This window comes from Nyctereutes procyonoides, unplaced genomic scaffold (genome assembly GCF_905146905.1).
Source record: "Nyctereutes procyonoides isolate TBG_1078 unplaced genomic scaffold, NYPRO_anot_genome, whole genome shotgun sequence".
Classification (NCBI taxonomy): domain Eukaryota; kingdom Metazoa; phylum Chordata; class Mammalia; order Carnivora; family Canidae; genus Nyctereutes; species Nyctereutes procyonoides.
Genome location: NW_026575024.1, coordinates 44,320,557 through 44,336,284, shown reverse-complemented (window position 1 = coordinate 44,336,284; position 15,728 = coordinate 44,320,557). Strand labels below are relative to the sequence as shown.

General features: G+C 49.0%; 1 protein-coding gene across 3 annotated transcripts in view; it reads right to left on the bottom strand.

The window, feature by feature from the left end:
• RIN2 (Ras and Rab interactor 2) overlaps positions 1-14,386 on the bottom strand; it is a 213,502-nt gene extending 199,116 nt beyond the window's left edge. Inside the window, exon 1 of one of the 3 annotated variants that reach the window (XM_055344961.1) lies at positions 14,105-14,386. In XM_055344961.1, coding sequence (XP_055200936.1) covers positions 14,105-14,108 — 4 coding nt within the window. In that variant the 5' untranslated portion in view covers positions 14,109-14,386. Of the gene's footprint in view, positions 1-13,124; positions 13,202-14,104 lie in introns of those variants that run through there. The other 2 variants (XM_055344968.1, XM_055345003.1) reach the window with 2 other exon arrangements.
• Between the last annotated feature and the right edge of the window lie 1,342 nt (positions 14,387-15,728).

Sequence of the window (15,728 nt, the reverse complement as noted above, 5' to 3'; positions counted from 1 at the left end):
TCCTTAAGAAGCAAAAAAAGTCTCAAATATACAACCCAACTCTACATGTAAAGGAGGTGGAAAAAGAACAGCAAATAAAGCCTAAGTCCAGTAAGAGAAAGGAAATCATAAAGATTAGAGCAGAAATCAATGATAAATACAAATCAAAAGAACAAATCAACATAATTGGAGATGGTTCTTTGAAGGAATTAATAAGACTGATAAACACCCTAACTAGACTTATCAAAGAGAAAAGAGAGAGGACCCAAATAAATAAAATCACGAATGAAAAAAAGGAGAGATCACAACCAACATTGCAGAGACACAAACAATTATAAGAGAATATTACGAGCAATTATATGCCAACAAATTAGGCAATCTGGAAGAGATGGGTAAATTCCTAGAAACATATAAACTACCAAAACCAAAACAGGAAGAAACAGAAAACAAGAACAGACTAATAACCAGCAAAGAAATTGAATCAGTAATCAAAAATCTCCCAACAAACAAGAGTCCAGGGCCAGGTGGCTTCCCAGGGAAATCCTACCATTTAAAGAATTCATGCCTATTCTTCTGAAACTGTTTTAAAAAATAGAAATGGAAGGAAAACTTCCAAATTCATTCTATGGGGCCAATATTACCTTGATCCCAAAATCAGACAAAGACCCCCACTAAAAAGGAGACTTATCCCAGATGAACATGGATGCAAAAATTCTTAAGATATTATTAGTTAATAGAACCCAAGTACATTAAAAGGATTATTCACCACAACCAAGTGGGATTTATTCATGGGCTGCAGGTGTGGTTCAACATCTGTGAATCAATCATTAATAAAGAAAGGACAAGAACCAAATGATCCTCTCAATACATGCAGTAAAAGTATTTGACAAAATACAGCTTCCTTTCTTATAAAAACCCTCCACCATGTAGGGATAGAGGAAACACCTTAACATCATAAAAGCCATATACAAAAGACCCACAGCAAATATCATCCTCAGGAACACAATAGGGATGTCCACTCTCACCACTGTTGGTCAATATGGTCCTGGACATCCTAGCTTCGGTAATCCGACAACAACAACAACAACAACAACAAAATAAAAGGCATCCAAATCAGCAAAGAAGTCAAACTTTCACTCTTCGCAGATGACATGACCCTATACATAGAAAACCCAAAAGATTCTGCCAAAAAATTGCTAGAACTAATACAGAAATTCAGCAAAGTCACAGGATATAAAAATCAATGCACAGAAATCAGTTGCATTTCTATACACTAATAAAGAGACAGAGGAAAGAGAAATCAAGGAATTGATCCCATTTACAACTGCACCAAAACCCATAAGATACCTAGGAATAAACCTAACCAAAGAGGTAAAGGATCTGTACTCTTGAAAACCATAGAACGCTTATGAAAGAAATTGAAGAAGACACACAAAAAATGGAAAACCATTCCATGCTCATGGATTGGAAGAAAACTATTATTAAAATGTTTATGCTACCCAGACCAATCTACACATTCAATGCTAACTCTTATCAAAATACTATCACCATTTCTCATAGAGCAGGAACAAACAATCCCAAAATTTGTATGGAACAAGGAAAGACCCCAAATAGCCAAATGAAAGTTGAAAAAGAAAACCAAAGGTGGAGGTATCACAATTCCAGACTTGAAGCTGTATTACACAACTGTGATCATCAAGACAGTATGGTACTGGCACAAAAACAGACACATAGATCAATGGAACAGAAAAGAGGCTCCAGAAATGGATCCTCAACTCTATGGTCAACTCACCTTTGACAAAGCAGGAAAGAATATCCACTGGAAAAAAGTGTCTCTTCAAGAAATGGTGTTGAGAAAATTAGACAGCCACAGACAGAAGAATGAAACTGGACCACTTTCTTACACCATACACAAATAAACTCAAAATGGATGAAAGACCTAAATGTCAGACAAGAATCCATCAAAATCCTAGAGAACACAGGCACAATTCAACCCATAACACATGTAGAGACTGATCACGTATCTGGGAATGGCGACCAAGGCACACAATCAGGAGAGGCATTCTCCGTAGTAAATCATTGACTGCATGACTTAAGTGCCTGGTAGGAGGAAATGCCTCTCTGCTGCCCTATTCAGCCAGGGCAGGGAGCCCTTAGCACCCTCTCAGGAGTGGGTGAATGCCAAGCATGGTCGTTGATGGCTTAAAGAAGGGGCAGAGTGGGTGGTCCTTGACCATTGATTTGGAGATGTGCTGTCCATTCTACCTCCGTGGCTAGTTTCAGTGATATCCTGATGGCACTGTTGGGTGCCAGAGCCTCTTGAGAAGCAGGTGCTAGATGAGCCACTGCTTCACCTCCTGCTGACTTAGGGTGTGCCAGAGACCAGATGACTGAGTTTGGGAGATGAGTAACAGAACCTTAGAATTCCTAATAATACAAGGGACTGTGATCACAGTCCCTGTTAAAAATAACGTTATGGGGTGTGTAAAAATAAAATAATAAAATGCATTATATAATATTATATGATTGATATTTCATTATGTACATAGAATTCAAAAGGGATAGATTTAGGGTGCTTTTTTTTTAAGATTTTATTTATTTATTCATGAGAGACACAAAGAGAGAGGCAGAGACATAGGCAGAGGGAGAAGCAGGCTCCATGCAAGGAGCCCGATGTGGGATTCGATCTCGGGATTCCAGGATCACGCCCTGAGCTGAAGGCAGATGCTCAACCACTGAGTCACCCAGGTGCCCCTAAATTTAGTTTTATATGAAACTCATGGTCATGCCCTTGCTTTCTGCTGACCAGCACCAGCCTCCATAGGGGTTCTTCCCCTTGGGTTCTGTCTGTAGAATAACTACCCTCATTCACAGGCAGGATTTGGAGGCTTTTGTAGGTTCCCCTCTTTTTTTTCTCACAGAGAACTGGTCAAGGCAAAGCTCATGCTCCTGGATTCAGCTAAAACAGTGTATCTAAACCCAACTCAAGTGTCACTTCTCCCTTCCTGACCCCAGCCACCAAGCAGAGTTCATTGAAGCAGGAAAGGGAGCTTGGGGATTGCTCGAGAGGATAGAGCCATAGAGCAGCACAAGGCACTCAACCAACCCTGACCTATGTTTCCAGAGGAAGTCAGATAAGAATGTGGACTGGGCACATTGTATTTTTCTTGGAGCTGCAAATGATAAAAGCAATATTTTTGCAACCAGAGAGAGAAGTGGGGAAAAGATCACGAGCCAGAGATTGCAGAAGATGGGAGAGGAATATTTAGTCAGGAAAAGCTATGATTTTTCCTTGTCTTCTGCCTCTGTTGCACATGAAGGAATTGAAAATGCCTACAGAAAATAATTTTATTATTTTATTTTTATACACCCCATGACGTTATTTTTAACACCTGGCTTTCAGACTTCTGGTCTCCAGGATCAGGCGGCACGAAATTTCTGTTGTTTTAAGCCACTCAGTCTGGGGTACTTGTTAGGGCAGCCCTAGGACTAGGAAACACCTTCATCTTTCTGCATGGAGATATCTGTACAGATATTACAGGGTAGTTGCTAAGAGCTTAGGACCTGGTTTGAATTGTAGCTCTTTCATTCTGTTCTTTGTGACCACGGATAAGTTACCTAATCTCTCTGCACCTCAGTTTCTACAATATGAAAAATGAGGGATAATAAAACTATTTCATGGATACCAAGGGGATGATACATGAGGTGATCACCTCACAGGCAGACTGGTTAAGATTCCGAAATGAGGTCAGCATGTGTGAGGTGAGCACAGAGTCTGCCACATTCTGGGCACTCCCATATCCCCAGCTGATGTCATTCATCTGTTTCTGACAGGGAACTCCTGCCAGGGGAAGCTTATGTCTCATGCAACCTGGGCTCTGCAGAGCGCCTGGGCCAGCTTTGGGGTGCATGACCCATGTAGCCACACAGGCTCTGTGTTCAGAAAGGCTCCACTCTTGGTTTAATGATCTGCTGATACCTCCTTGAAATTATTAATTATTTTTAAGCAAGGGGCTCCCATTTCCATTTGCACTGAGCCCACAAGTAATGTGGCTGGTCCTGCCTTGCTCCACCAGCCAGGCGTGAGGGTTGAAAACCTGTCTACAAGCAGCATTTGCAGGAGGAATTTCTCCTCAGAAGTTAAGTGACTCTCAAGAGTCTGGCCCTTTGCTAGCTTCAGAGCACTGCTGTCCCCCAGAGCCATCCCTCAGACGTGGGTTACATTTAAATTTCCAAATTTATCTTAAACTTAATTTGAATATGACATGTACTTTAAAAAAAAAATCTCCCTTGAAGAAATTGTTCCTGGGGTTTGGGGCAAAGGACGAGGAGGGAGGATTCAGGGGCACCAGGGTGGCTCAGTGGTTGAGCGTCTGCCTTCCGCTCAGGGCATGATCCTGGGGTCCTGGGATTGAGTCCCACATCTGGCTTCCCGCAGGGAGCCTGCTTCTCCCTCCGCCTGTGTCTCTATCTCTCTGTCTCTCGTGAATAAATAAATAAAATCTTAAAAAAAAAAAAAAGAGGGAGGAGTTTCGTAGCCTGTTTCCCTCCTGATTCTTGAGGGTGAGCCATGAGACCTTGCACTATGGAACTGAGTGTGAAATGTGTCCTGCTTCAACTGGTGAAGGCTTCCTCAGAACAAGGCACATTCTTATTTTTAGCATAAAAAGATATTTTGGCCTCCGTAGCTACACTGCCCAAGACTTCAGGCATCTTTTTGACTTAAATGTGGCATCACAAGCATTTATGAACAAGTATTTATATGCCAGTGCTATTCTAGGTGTTGAGGAGGACAAAACAGACAACATCTTGACTTTCCTAATCTGTATTGTGCGAGAATAAATGCTTGATGAAAAATAAGGCAGGGCATGGGGATGGAGTGAGTCAGGAGGGTGGGATGGAGGTTTGCTATTTATTATGAGGTCAGGGCCACCTTCTCTCAGGACATTTGGGGGAGACCAGAAGGAAATGAGGGGCGGGTCATGTGGGAATGTGGAAGGGGCACATCCCAAGCCAAGGAAGAGCTAGTGTGCAGGCACAAGGGGCGCAGGCCTACTTACTCAAGCGAGGATGCTGGTGTGGCTGGACTTGTGGGTGGCAGATGGGCAAGTATGGTCAGGAGAGCCCACAGCACAGGGGGGCTGGCGGGTGATGAAGGACATTGCAGATTTTGCTCTGAATGAGATGGAAATGAGAGGGACATGAAAGGTTCTGACTTATGTTTTTAAAAGATGACTGTCCTGGAGACCAGACGCACACATGAGGCAGCGGGGCAGGATGAGGTCACCTAGCACGGGTATCAGTAGGGAGGAGAAGAGACCCAGGACCAAGCCCCCAAGGCACTCTGATACGTAGGGATCAATGAAATAAGAAGCTGGCAAAGAAGGCTGAGAAGTCCCCCAGTGAAGTAGGAGAAGCAAGAGAGTGTGGTCTTCACAGCCGAGTGTTTGTAAGAAGGAAGTTCAGGTACTGTGTCAGATGCTGCTGGAAAAGCAAAGGAGATGGAGACCAAAAACTGGCCACTGGATTTGCCAATATGGAGACTGTGGGGGACCCTGATGAGATCAGTTCAGCCGGCAACATCTTCATGGTAGTGAACATGGGAAAGAATGGAAGGCTCTGTTATAAAGCCAAGTTGAGGAAGCAGGTGCTGGTGGTGGAAGTGGGGTCAGGGTAGCTTCTCTAAAGATGGGCAATATTGCAGGATGATTATGCCTGGATGGAAATGACCCAGAGGGGGGTGGTAGAGTCCTGATGATCCAGGACAGACAGGGGGACAACTGCTGGAGTCATGTCCTTGAGGATGCAAGAGAAGTCGGAATCTGCTGTACCAGTGGAGGGGTGGACCCCCTCTTGGAGCACAGATGTTAATGCTCTGTGGCAGAGTCGGGCAGCATGTGGACACAGGTGCAGGTGTGGTGGTCGTTTTAAGCCAGGAGTGAGGGAGGTCCTTCTGATTAATTCTAGTTTCTTGGTGAAATAAGAAGGTCATCAACTGAGAGTTTGGGAGGTCTGAGAAGAGAAGAATCTGAATAAAATAATAATCCAAGGCATATTTTTTCAAAACCTATTAGCAGGTTGTGAAATCGATTTAGAAGGTTGCCATTGGGACATTTTAAGAAAATGAAACAGGACAGATCAGAGGGAATGGGAAATATCATAGTAAGCTTTCATTCCCCAAACTTCATATCACTCCTATATACACATGGATGTGATTTAAAAAAAAAAAAAAGTTTGTCAAAGACTGATCTGAGCAGGAGAGTGGATGGGCTCAGAAAAATGGAGCATTCACGTCCCCCTGCCTGGTGCGGGCACCGACTAGGGAAGGTGTGTCTCAGCCAGGGTTGGGTTTAGGCAGGGGAGTCTTCTGAGACAGAGGGCAAGACAATGAAAGTATATGCAGAGGAAGGATTCTAATCCCCGAACATGGATTGATTCCACGCTGGGAAGGAGACAGATGTGAACAGATGCAGATAAGGGGCAGTGACCAGGATGCAGGGCCAATGGATTGCAGAGCATGTTTGTGGCTGAGCCAAAGCAACTCTGCAAGGAAAACAAGATTTCCTAATTCCTCCTCAAGACTGAGGGCAAGGCAAACTGTGTTTCCTCACCAATGTTCATTGGCAGAGATTTTCTTTTGAATAGTTTTATCAGAAAATGTTTTATTGGTCAGAAGATGCTCTCCTTGCTTCTGTGCTGGGCTTTTTGTATGGTGTATTAAAATGTTTGAAAGCAAATGGTATCATATTCTGGTCAGTCTTTCTAGCATCCACCAAAAGGAAATGTCCCTCAAAGGCAGATTTGTTAAATTAAATAATACTAAATCATACTGTTATAAAGTATCTTCAGTTCAATCAGCGTTCAACAGCTATTTTGCTATGTTTATTGATTTGTACCACTATTTCTAGAATGGTGTTTATCTTATAAAAGCATCATAAGCCCTGAGAACTATGAAGTCTTGGTTCTTACACTAGGCTCCTTTCCTCTCTGGCAGAATCGAGTACAGCTTTCCCTGAAGCCTTTCACAGCTTTGCTGTATCATCAATCATGGGATGCGATAAAGAATCCCTCCATATTAAAGACCAGCTAAGGGGGCAGCCCGGGTGGCCCAGCGGTTTGGCGCCGCCTTCAGCCCAGCGCGTGATCCTGGAGACCCGGGATCCAGTCCCACGTCGGGCTCCCTGCACAGAGCCTGCTTCTCCCTCTGCCACTCGTGCTCGCTCTCTCTCTCCCTCTCTGTTTCTCATGAATAAATAAATAAAATCTTAAAAAAAAAAAAAAGACCAGCTAAGGTCCACAAGTTTACATGGACTCATGGTAAAATAGTAGCTAAAATGTTACACCGTCGTGCTATTCATTTTCTTTCATTCTTACAGCTGATCATTTTCTCCTCTTGCAATTGCAATTTTAATGGTTTCTTGATTCTTACACTAAATGAAAAGTGCCTTAGAAAAAAATAAAAGAGATTAATTTTTTACCTCATATCGATCACCCAAATCACACCCTATCATGATTTGTCTCTTGAGATCCTGAACCAAGATGTTTAATGTCTCCTCAGATTCCACAGGGTCCTGCCATATTATTCTGACTTCTCTGTCTCAACCACCATTCCAGGTGCTGCATACTCAGAAGAGCAGGTGCATGGAGTTCTTACTGGTGGGACATCACTGGTAGGATCTACATGTTACATTGCAAACCCCTGGCAATAGTGCACTTTCCCTCTGAGGCTGCCTGTGATTGGCTAGTTTTTTTTTTATTTTTTATTTATTTATGATAGTCACACACACACACACACAGAGAGAGAGAGAGAGAGAGAGAGAGAGAGAGAGAGGCAGAGACACAGGCAGAGGGAGAAGCAGGCTCCAGGCACCGAGAGCCCGACGTGGGATTCGATCCCGGGTCTCCAGGATCGCGCCCTGGGCCAAAAGCAGGCGCTAAACCACTGCGTCACCCAGGGATCCCTGATTGGCTAGTTTGAAACAAATCACACATCCCACCATCTTACGCTTCCAACTGGCGGGGTCGTGCACCCACCAGAAATAGGAGAGGATGATGGTGGTCATGGGGCAGAAAGGATGGAGGTGAGAGGCACATATGCCCTCAGATGCTTACGTGTATTTATAGGGTAAGAATGTGACATGTGACTGGCCTGGACAGTGAGGGTATAGGTTGCCCTTTCCTGATGTAAGAAATTCTCTGTCAGATGTAAATGTTCTCTGGCTTCCTAGATGCACAGTTCTCAATGTCCTCCATCCTACACTTCATTAGTCTTCAAGGAACTGGGAGCCAATGATCGTAGACACAGTGAGCTAACTATGTCCAAGAAGGACATTTACAAAGTTACAGGCATCCACACCAAATATTTCCAATATGCTCTGAGGACATTTAGTCCGCAGTATAACTGTGGGAAGTAAGCACAGCCAGGAAGCATCTAAGATGGTTTCTGGTGGGCCAGTGCGCCCACTCACGGGCCATAGAGGGATAAGCCTCATGGCAGAGGGTTAGGAAGGAACTCTTGCTCCTCCTACCATCACAAGAAATGAAGAGGGGGCTAATTTTTCCAGACTGTGTGCCCTCCCCTGTCTGTGAGGTTAAGAACAAGCATCCCAGAGTGTAGTAGATGCTGCCAGTGGTCTGCCTGTGTGCCCTCAGGCCCCTCCACCATTTTCCCTCCCGAGAGCAGCACTCACTTCTGTGGGAGGATGGCTTCAGGCTGATGGAACCTGCTCTGACTGCATATAAAGAGGGCTGAAGGGTCAGGGCAGGCCTTGGCCAAAGACTGACCAGCACAGGGGTGGAATCACTCCAGTCCCCTGGCCTCTGATCTAGCCACTCTATGGGCCCTACATAGTCTCCAGAACTTTCCCATGAAGACCTCCCCTTATTTCCTGTTAGACAAAGGAGTCTGAGATCCACCTTACATTAGAGCATAATTCCCTGCAGAGCCGGAGCAAGGCTTACAAGACTGTAAGGACTCAGACTCTCTACATCTCTTCAGTCTGACTCTTCAGGACATGACACTATCCTAAACTGTCCTCCACAGGTCCCACACATACAGCTCTCACCGTCCTCCCTGGGCTGAGGCCACAAGAGGATCAAGACCACACCTTCCCTCACACTCTCCAGAGCCCAAGCAGGAACGTTAACAACCTAAGTGGCGCTAAATGATCAAAACACCCCTTTCCTTGACTTCTGTGATACCACCCTAATCAAGAGGTCCTAGAGACTACCTCCTTCTCATGCTTTGGAAACATCTGTGAAACAAATCTTGAGATAAATTCATTCAGCCCTGGAGACCTTTGAATGCCTGCTTGTGGCTGTGCCCTCTCTGATGGTGGTGTCACCTTTCCAAGGGCTCCTCTGCTAGTCCTGCTAGCCCACCACTCTCCCTTGAAACCCTGAAATACAAACTCTAGCTTCCCCTGTTCACCTCCTCCCTTCAGTGCAAAAAAAAAAAAAAAAAAAAAAAAGGCCTGAACAGCCAGGGTTACCCATCTGTGAAAAGTGAGGAAGAGCTGGTTGCTGGCAAACTCTTTCTTAAAATCATCAGATTTCAAACAATGGGTATTTGTGGGCTGGCAGCTGCCATCAGCAGTCCTTTGTTCCATATCCAGCAGCTACCTTTCCAGAGTAAATGTAGACCTCCTACAGAATCCACCACACTGCTCCCAGGGAGAGAGGAAATGAGACAACTGAAAACCCTGGGTGCACCTTCCTGCTCAATGGAGGTGATCAAGCAAGATATGTCAGCTCCAGATGCCCTATGTAGCCATTCCACATACCCAGCAGCACTGAAGGCACACTCAGGGAAAGCTGGTTTACATCTGCCAGTTTCTACGCAGAATGAAGACAAGTTCCCTACAGCCTGTTTGCATTGTTTATTCGACTCCTTCGGTTCCCTCAGATCTGACCAAACCCTGGAAAACTGACTCCTGTTAATCAGGCACAAAGCAGCTGCCAACCAACACTTTACAAGAGGGAGGAGGGGATTATTGTGCCTTTTTAATGTCCAGAATATTGATGTTTTGCTATCCGAAGCACTGATGCTCCTTGGAAATTGCTTAGATGTCAGAAGGCGAACTAAAAAAGCATTTGGGGTGAACTAAACATTTCCCAAAGTAGACTCCTTGGAACACTGGATCCTAAAGATGCTTCATGAGAAAGAGTGTTCTGTGGCCAAATGAAATTGGCAAACAGTCCATATTATGACATTATCCTAAAGAGTCCCAGTGCACAATATAATAAAGGCACTAAAAAGTCCTGCAGAGGAAACCCTGCTCAACATTAACATTTTTCTAATGCATTCTATCGCTGTAACTCTTGAGTAATTCTTTTTTCTTTTTCTTTCTTTTTTTTTTTTTTTTGGAGGGGGGAGGGTGGAGAGACCACATGAGCAGGGAGGGGCAGAGGGAGAGGGAGAGAAAGGATCTTGAGCAGGCTCCACACCCAATGCAGAGCCCCATTTAGGGCTCAATCTCATGACCCTGAGATCACGATCTCACCTGAAATCAAGAGTCAGATGCTTAACCAACTGAGCCACCCAGGTGGCTATGTATGTACGTATCTATCATCTATCTATCGTAATTCTTTAGTAAAGTTGCACCCTAAAACAAAACTTGGTTAAACTCTGCTCTAGACAGACACTGTCTGGGGTGTACTTCGGAGCACAACCACCTCTAGCAAGTCAGTTGTGGTTCACTGAGATGCCTACTGGGCCTGGAGTCCTGGTCCCAGCTCTGGTGCTTTGACCTCTCCAGGCCTCTGTTTTCCCACCTAACAAATGGAATTAATAGTACTATGGTGTAAAACAACTGAGGTGTTATCTGTAAAAGCATTCTGCATCGTGCTATAAAAATATGATGATCTGCAAAGGATGGACTTCTTCCTATGCATTTAACCAAGGACTACTTTTGTTCATTCTTTTCAACACCCACTCCCACCCAGGTGTTGGAGGCTAGGCAACAGGAGACTAGGATCTGGCTTTTGACCGTGTTCACAGCGGGCAAGTGGGGTCCCCTGCGTACTACGCATAAGTGATACACAAGGAATTGTGGTGGCACTGAAGGAGTGTCTTCTTATCAGGGAAAGGAGGGAAGTCAGGAAAACCTTCCCTGCTGAAACCATTAGAATCTTGAAGATTCATTAGGAGCACAGGCTATATACAGGGAGGGGGACATAACACCAAGATGCCATAAGGTGGGGAATATGTGAAGAATGGGCCCCATCAAGGCTGACCTCCCCATGCTGCATGCCCTCACACAGAGAGAAGTAAGTCATCTGTCTCCTCCACGCCAAGGAAGAGGATTCAGTCCAGTAAAGAGGTTGATTCTGGAGAACTGAACTCCTCTTTGAAGTGGGTAGTGGCCCTTGACTTTGGAGAAGGGGAGGAGAGGCCTTAAGTGGGGATAGAAGGGCTGCTGGGAAGCTCTCTCTCACAAAAAAAGCACATAGCAGAGCTCTAGAGTCAAGCTCCTCCCATCTCTCTGTGCACAGGGGTCAAGTGTGGGTTCCTTTGGGTCTCCTTCTCTACTTAGCTAACCTGGCTGCACAATGCCGCCAGACAAAGGAGGTCCCAGTGGCAGGTAGGCCTTCTCTCATGTCCCCAGACTCCAACTGCTGAGGGCAGTCCCTGTAAACCAGCAGGCTTCTCCAGTCCCAAATGCAAGGGCCCCTTACTGTTCCTAGCTCTACCCAACCCCCCACCCCCACCCCTGATGCCCTCTATGGAGGCACCCCAGGGAATGCAAAGATGTTCTAGAAACATATGGGAACCTGAGGCCAAAAGGAAAACGTGTACTTGTTTGTAACACCTATCAAAATATTCTCCCATATTTGAACTAGGTAAAAAGTTAATAAAAGCTGTACAGTCAAAAAAAAAAAGACCATTTACAAAGCCAGCATTGCCTAATCTGCTGCAGGCCATTGTCAAACCTCCTGAACCCCCAGGTGGGGACCAGGCAAACCGAGGATGATTGGAAACCACGGTCGCCCTTGCACAATAATGCATAACAAAAGCTGCCTTTATTTAAAATGCCGGTATTTTGTTGATTGTGGATTTTTTTACATTAAACTTTATTTTTTAAATACTGCCTAAAAATACTATGTTATTACTGAGTACTGCCAAGTGTTTATTTTTGCTCAATATTCACAAAGTCCTGTCGGTGGAAGAGGGCTCTGAGGTTTCCTTATTGATGACAGCACGTTCCTAAGAAACCCCAACGTTCGGGAAACCATCAGGCCTGCAAGAAAGCGCGACTCCACAGTGCACCCGGGTTGGGTGCAGCCTCCTTTGCGGAATCAGGAAAACCCAAAGGATTTGAGATCTCTGCGAAGAAAGGCGCCCCTTAGGGCCGGGGCTGGGTCTCGCCCTGTTATTTCCTGGCAGCAAATCAGAGGCTTTAAAGCAGGATTCTGCAAATCCTGCCGTCCCCGGCCCGCGGAGGGGCGCCCCGCGACGGGCGGGTGGACACCACGCTGGGGGGGGGCCGGGGCCAAGGGTGGAGGTCGAGCCCAGAGGGGGGCGGGGAGGCCTGGGGGTGGGAAAGTGGCCCCGGCCCTTCCCGGCAGGAGCCCCGGGCTCCTCCTCCTGCTGCGCAGCCGCCCATCCCGAGACCGCCCCGAGCCCGCAGGTCGGACTCGCCGACCCTCCCGCTGGGGTCTTCCGCCCCGGCAGGAGGAAGCCGCGGACCCGGCCGGGGAGGTGCACGGACCAGGCGCCCGGGCCGGGGCTGCGACCTCCGCTCCCTCCGGCGCTCCCAGGCGCCGGGCGCACTCGCCACCCACCCGCGACCCCGCAGGCCGAGCTCGACCAAGGTCCCCGCCCACTGCTCCCGCCGCGCGCACACCCGCACCTGGAGCCCCGGCGCCCGCGCCTCCCGCTGCCCCGCGCCCCGCCCCGCCGAGGTCGGCTGAGGATGCTCCAGACCCTGCCGGGACCCGCGGTCGCCTCGCCGCACCGGAAGGTCACCTGCCCTGTCCAGGCGGCCCCCGCCCGTGCCCGGCTCCCCGAGGACACCCGCCCGCGCTCTGCCCGCAGCTCCCCTCCGAAGCCGGGTGCGGTGCGAGCGGCGGCACCGCGCGCGGACCTCCGCGCCCCGCCCGCGCCCCGAGCCTCCCGGGGGGTCTCCGCGGCCGCCGCCCCTTACCTCGCGCAGGCCCTCCCCGCAGGTCTCGGAGGCGGGGGCGAGCGGCGGCGGCCGACCGGCGCGGGGCTGGGTTTCCCCGCCGGGGCGGGGCGGGAGGAGGAGGAGGAGGAGGAGGAGGAGGAGGAGGAGGAGGAGGAGGAGGAGGAGGAGGGAGCCGGGGCGGGGCGAGGGGGAGGGCCCGGCCGGGCTTTGTGTCTGCCTCCCGCCCCCCCCCGCCAGCCCCCCCGGGCGCCCTGGGAGGAGGCGCTGCGGGGTGAGCCGAGGGGCGCGGAGGGCGCCTGCGCAGCCCGGGGTCCCGCCGCCCCTGCCGCCGCGACGCCCTCCCCCCGCCCCGCGCGACGTGCCCCCGAGGCGCCTGCGGGTGCCCGGGAGCCGCGGCTGCAGCCGGGCGGAGTCCGGGCCGAGAAAGTCGGTCTCACCCGGAGCGGGCTCGGCCGCAGCGGCTCCCGACGAGCCTCGGCGCCGCCGCCGCGCCTTCCCGCGCTCCCGGGGGACCAGGGCTCCGTCCTCGGAGAGGCTCCCCCGGCTCCTTCGCGCCCCCCCCGCGCCGCAGCCCCGCCGCCGGGCTCCCCCCGCGCTCGGCCGAGCGGGCCGGGAAGCCCCCGTGGGGAGCCCGCCTGGGCTCCGGCCCTTTGTCCCCGGCCCCGAGGCGCTCCCGGGGGCGGCTGCCGGGCTCCCGCGGGGGATGTTCGCCGCATCCCCGCCGGGACCCCCGGGAGCCGGAGCAGGGGAGGCAGGACGCGGCTCAGCCCGGTTCTCAGCCACCCTTAGAAGCCGAGGCGATGAGGGAGGGAGCGGAAGGCCGGCGGGACACGGCGCCAGCTGACGGCGGGGCACCCCGGGCGGGGCACCCCGGGCGCCGCCGGCTGCCCTAGAACTAAGGGAAGGGGAAAACAAATGGCTGGCTGGTAAAGACGCCAGTCCTACATGAACCGGTTCACCAGTGCCAGAGAGAATTCGAGGAAAAAGCGTTCTCTTACCCATAGCCTGACTTTCAGATGTTCGAAACTCAATTTCCTTGGAGGCCTCACATCACCCTCCCCTCCACAGTGCTGTAGAGAACAGAGCGGCAGAAGGGAAAGTAAACGAGATTGAATTTCTTTATGACCTGAAGCCCACGGACAGGGACCTGAGATAGGAAGAGTGGAACATCCCTCCCGGAAACTCCCAACTGTCTTCCTGTTGGTGCCTCACTAGAAGGAAAAACAACGTTAGCTTGACAATGGCCAGGCTCCAGCATCCTGAGAGTCTGCTTTAGCATTTTCGGACACACACCCCCTTAGTCCTCACCTCCTCCAACCTCTAGGTATATAATCAGCCACCCCTCAAAACCCCAGGACAGCAGCTTTTTCTGCCCACCAGTCCTGTCCCCATGCTTTAATAAAATCACCATTTTGCACCAAAAATGTCTCAAGAATTCTTTCTTGGCCTTGGCTCCAGACTCACCAACATTCCAAAACTAGATCCTAGGGACAGCGACAGGGACTGCCTGGGAGTCGTGGGTTGGTGCTCTGCCAGGAAGCAGCAGTCATTTTTTTCTTGGGAGTCAGGCCTGTCCTGGGTGAGCTGCTGCATTTTCTCACTCCCCTGCCAAGGAGAGCAACTGTGAGGAGACATTGCTAATGGTGTTAGAGTTATTGAAGTAGCCAGAGACACAAAAAGAGCCTCAGACACCTGTTTGGGATAGTAGCAGAAAAAGGCCCGTTGCCAGAGAGGAGGATTGCATTGGTGTTGGTTCTTGTGATTCCTGCCTTGTATAATCCCAAGATTTATCCTTTATAATCAGCTCAGCTCCCAGGAGATCATAATCCACTGTACTTCTCTTCATGTTCCAAGTCACCTATTCAATAATTAATTGAGCACCTGATATGTGCCAGGCACTGCTCTTCTGTTTGGGATACCTTGGGGAACAAATCAGGCCTCCCTGCCCTACTAGAGCTGACATCCTGGGAAGTAGGAGCTAGGGACAGGGTAAATTGTGAGCATCAGCAAATAGGTACCTAGAATGTTAGAAGAGGTCAGCAATAGGGGGAAAAAAGGGAAAAGGAAAATAAGCGGGCTGAGGAGTGCTGGTGTCTGGTGCAGAGGGTAGCCTGAAATATGTGGGGAGGTCACAGTTGGCCTGGCTGAGAAGATGGGATCTGAGCAAGAACCTGGATGAAGTGAGGTAGGAATACCTGAGAAGAACATTAAGGTCAAGGGCTCTGAGGGGGTAGGTAGAAGCTCATGAGGGTCTGAGCAGGAGGTGACATGATCTATATTGCTGAAAGATTAGTTTGATGCCATACGGGGAGCCAGTTGTGTGGGCAAAGTTAAAACAAGTTAGGAGCTACTGAAATAATCCTGGCTGGAGAGGAAGGTTGCACAGAGCAGGGGCATAGCAGTGCACAGAGTGAGAATTAGTTGGATCCTTGTTGATTTTGAAGGTTAGAATAACAGGAGAAATTCCTAAGAGGTTGAATATATTGGTAAACGAGAGAGGTGGAATGAGGCCGACCTGGCTCCCTGTCCTTCCCTCTTCTGTCCCTTCTGCCCCTAGAGGATTCCATTTTATATACAAAACTCCCCGAGCAAATGTCAAAGGTATTTGGCCTCTTTTCCTTT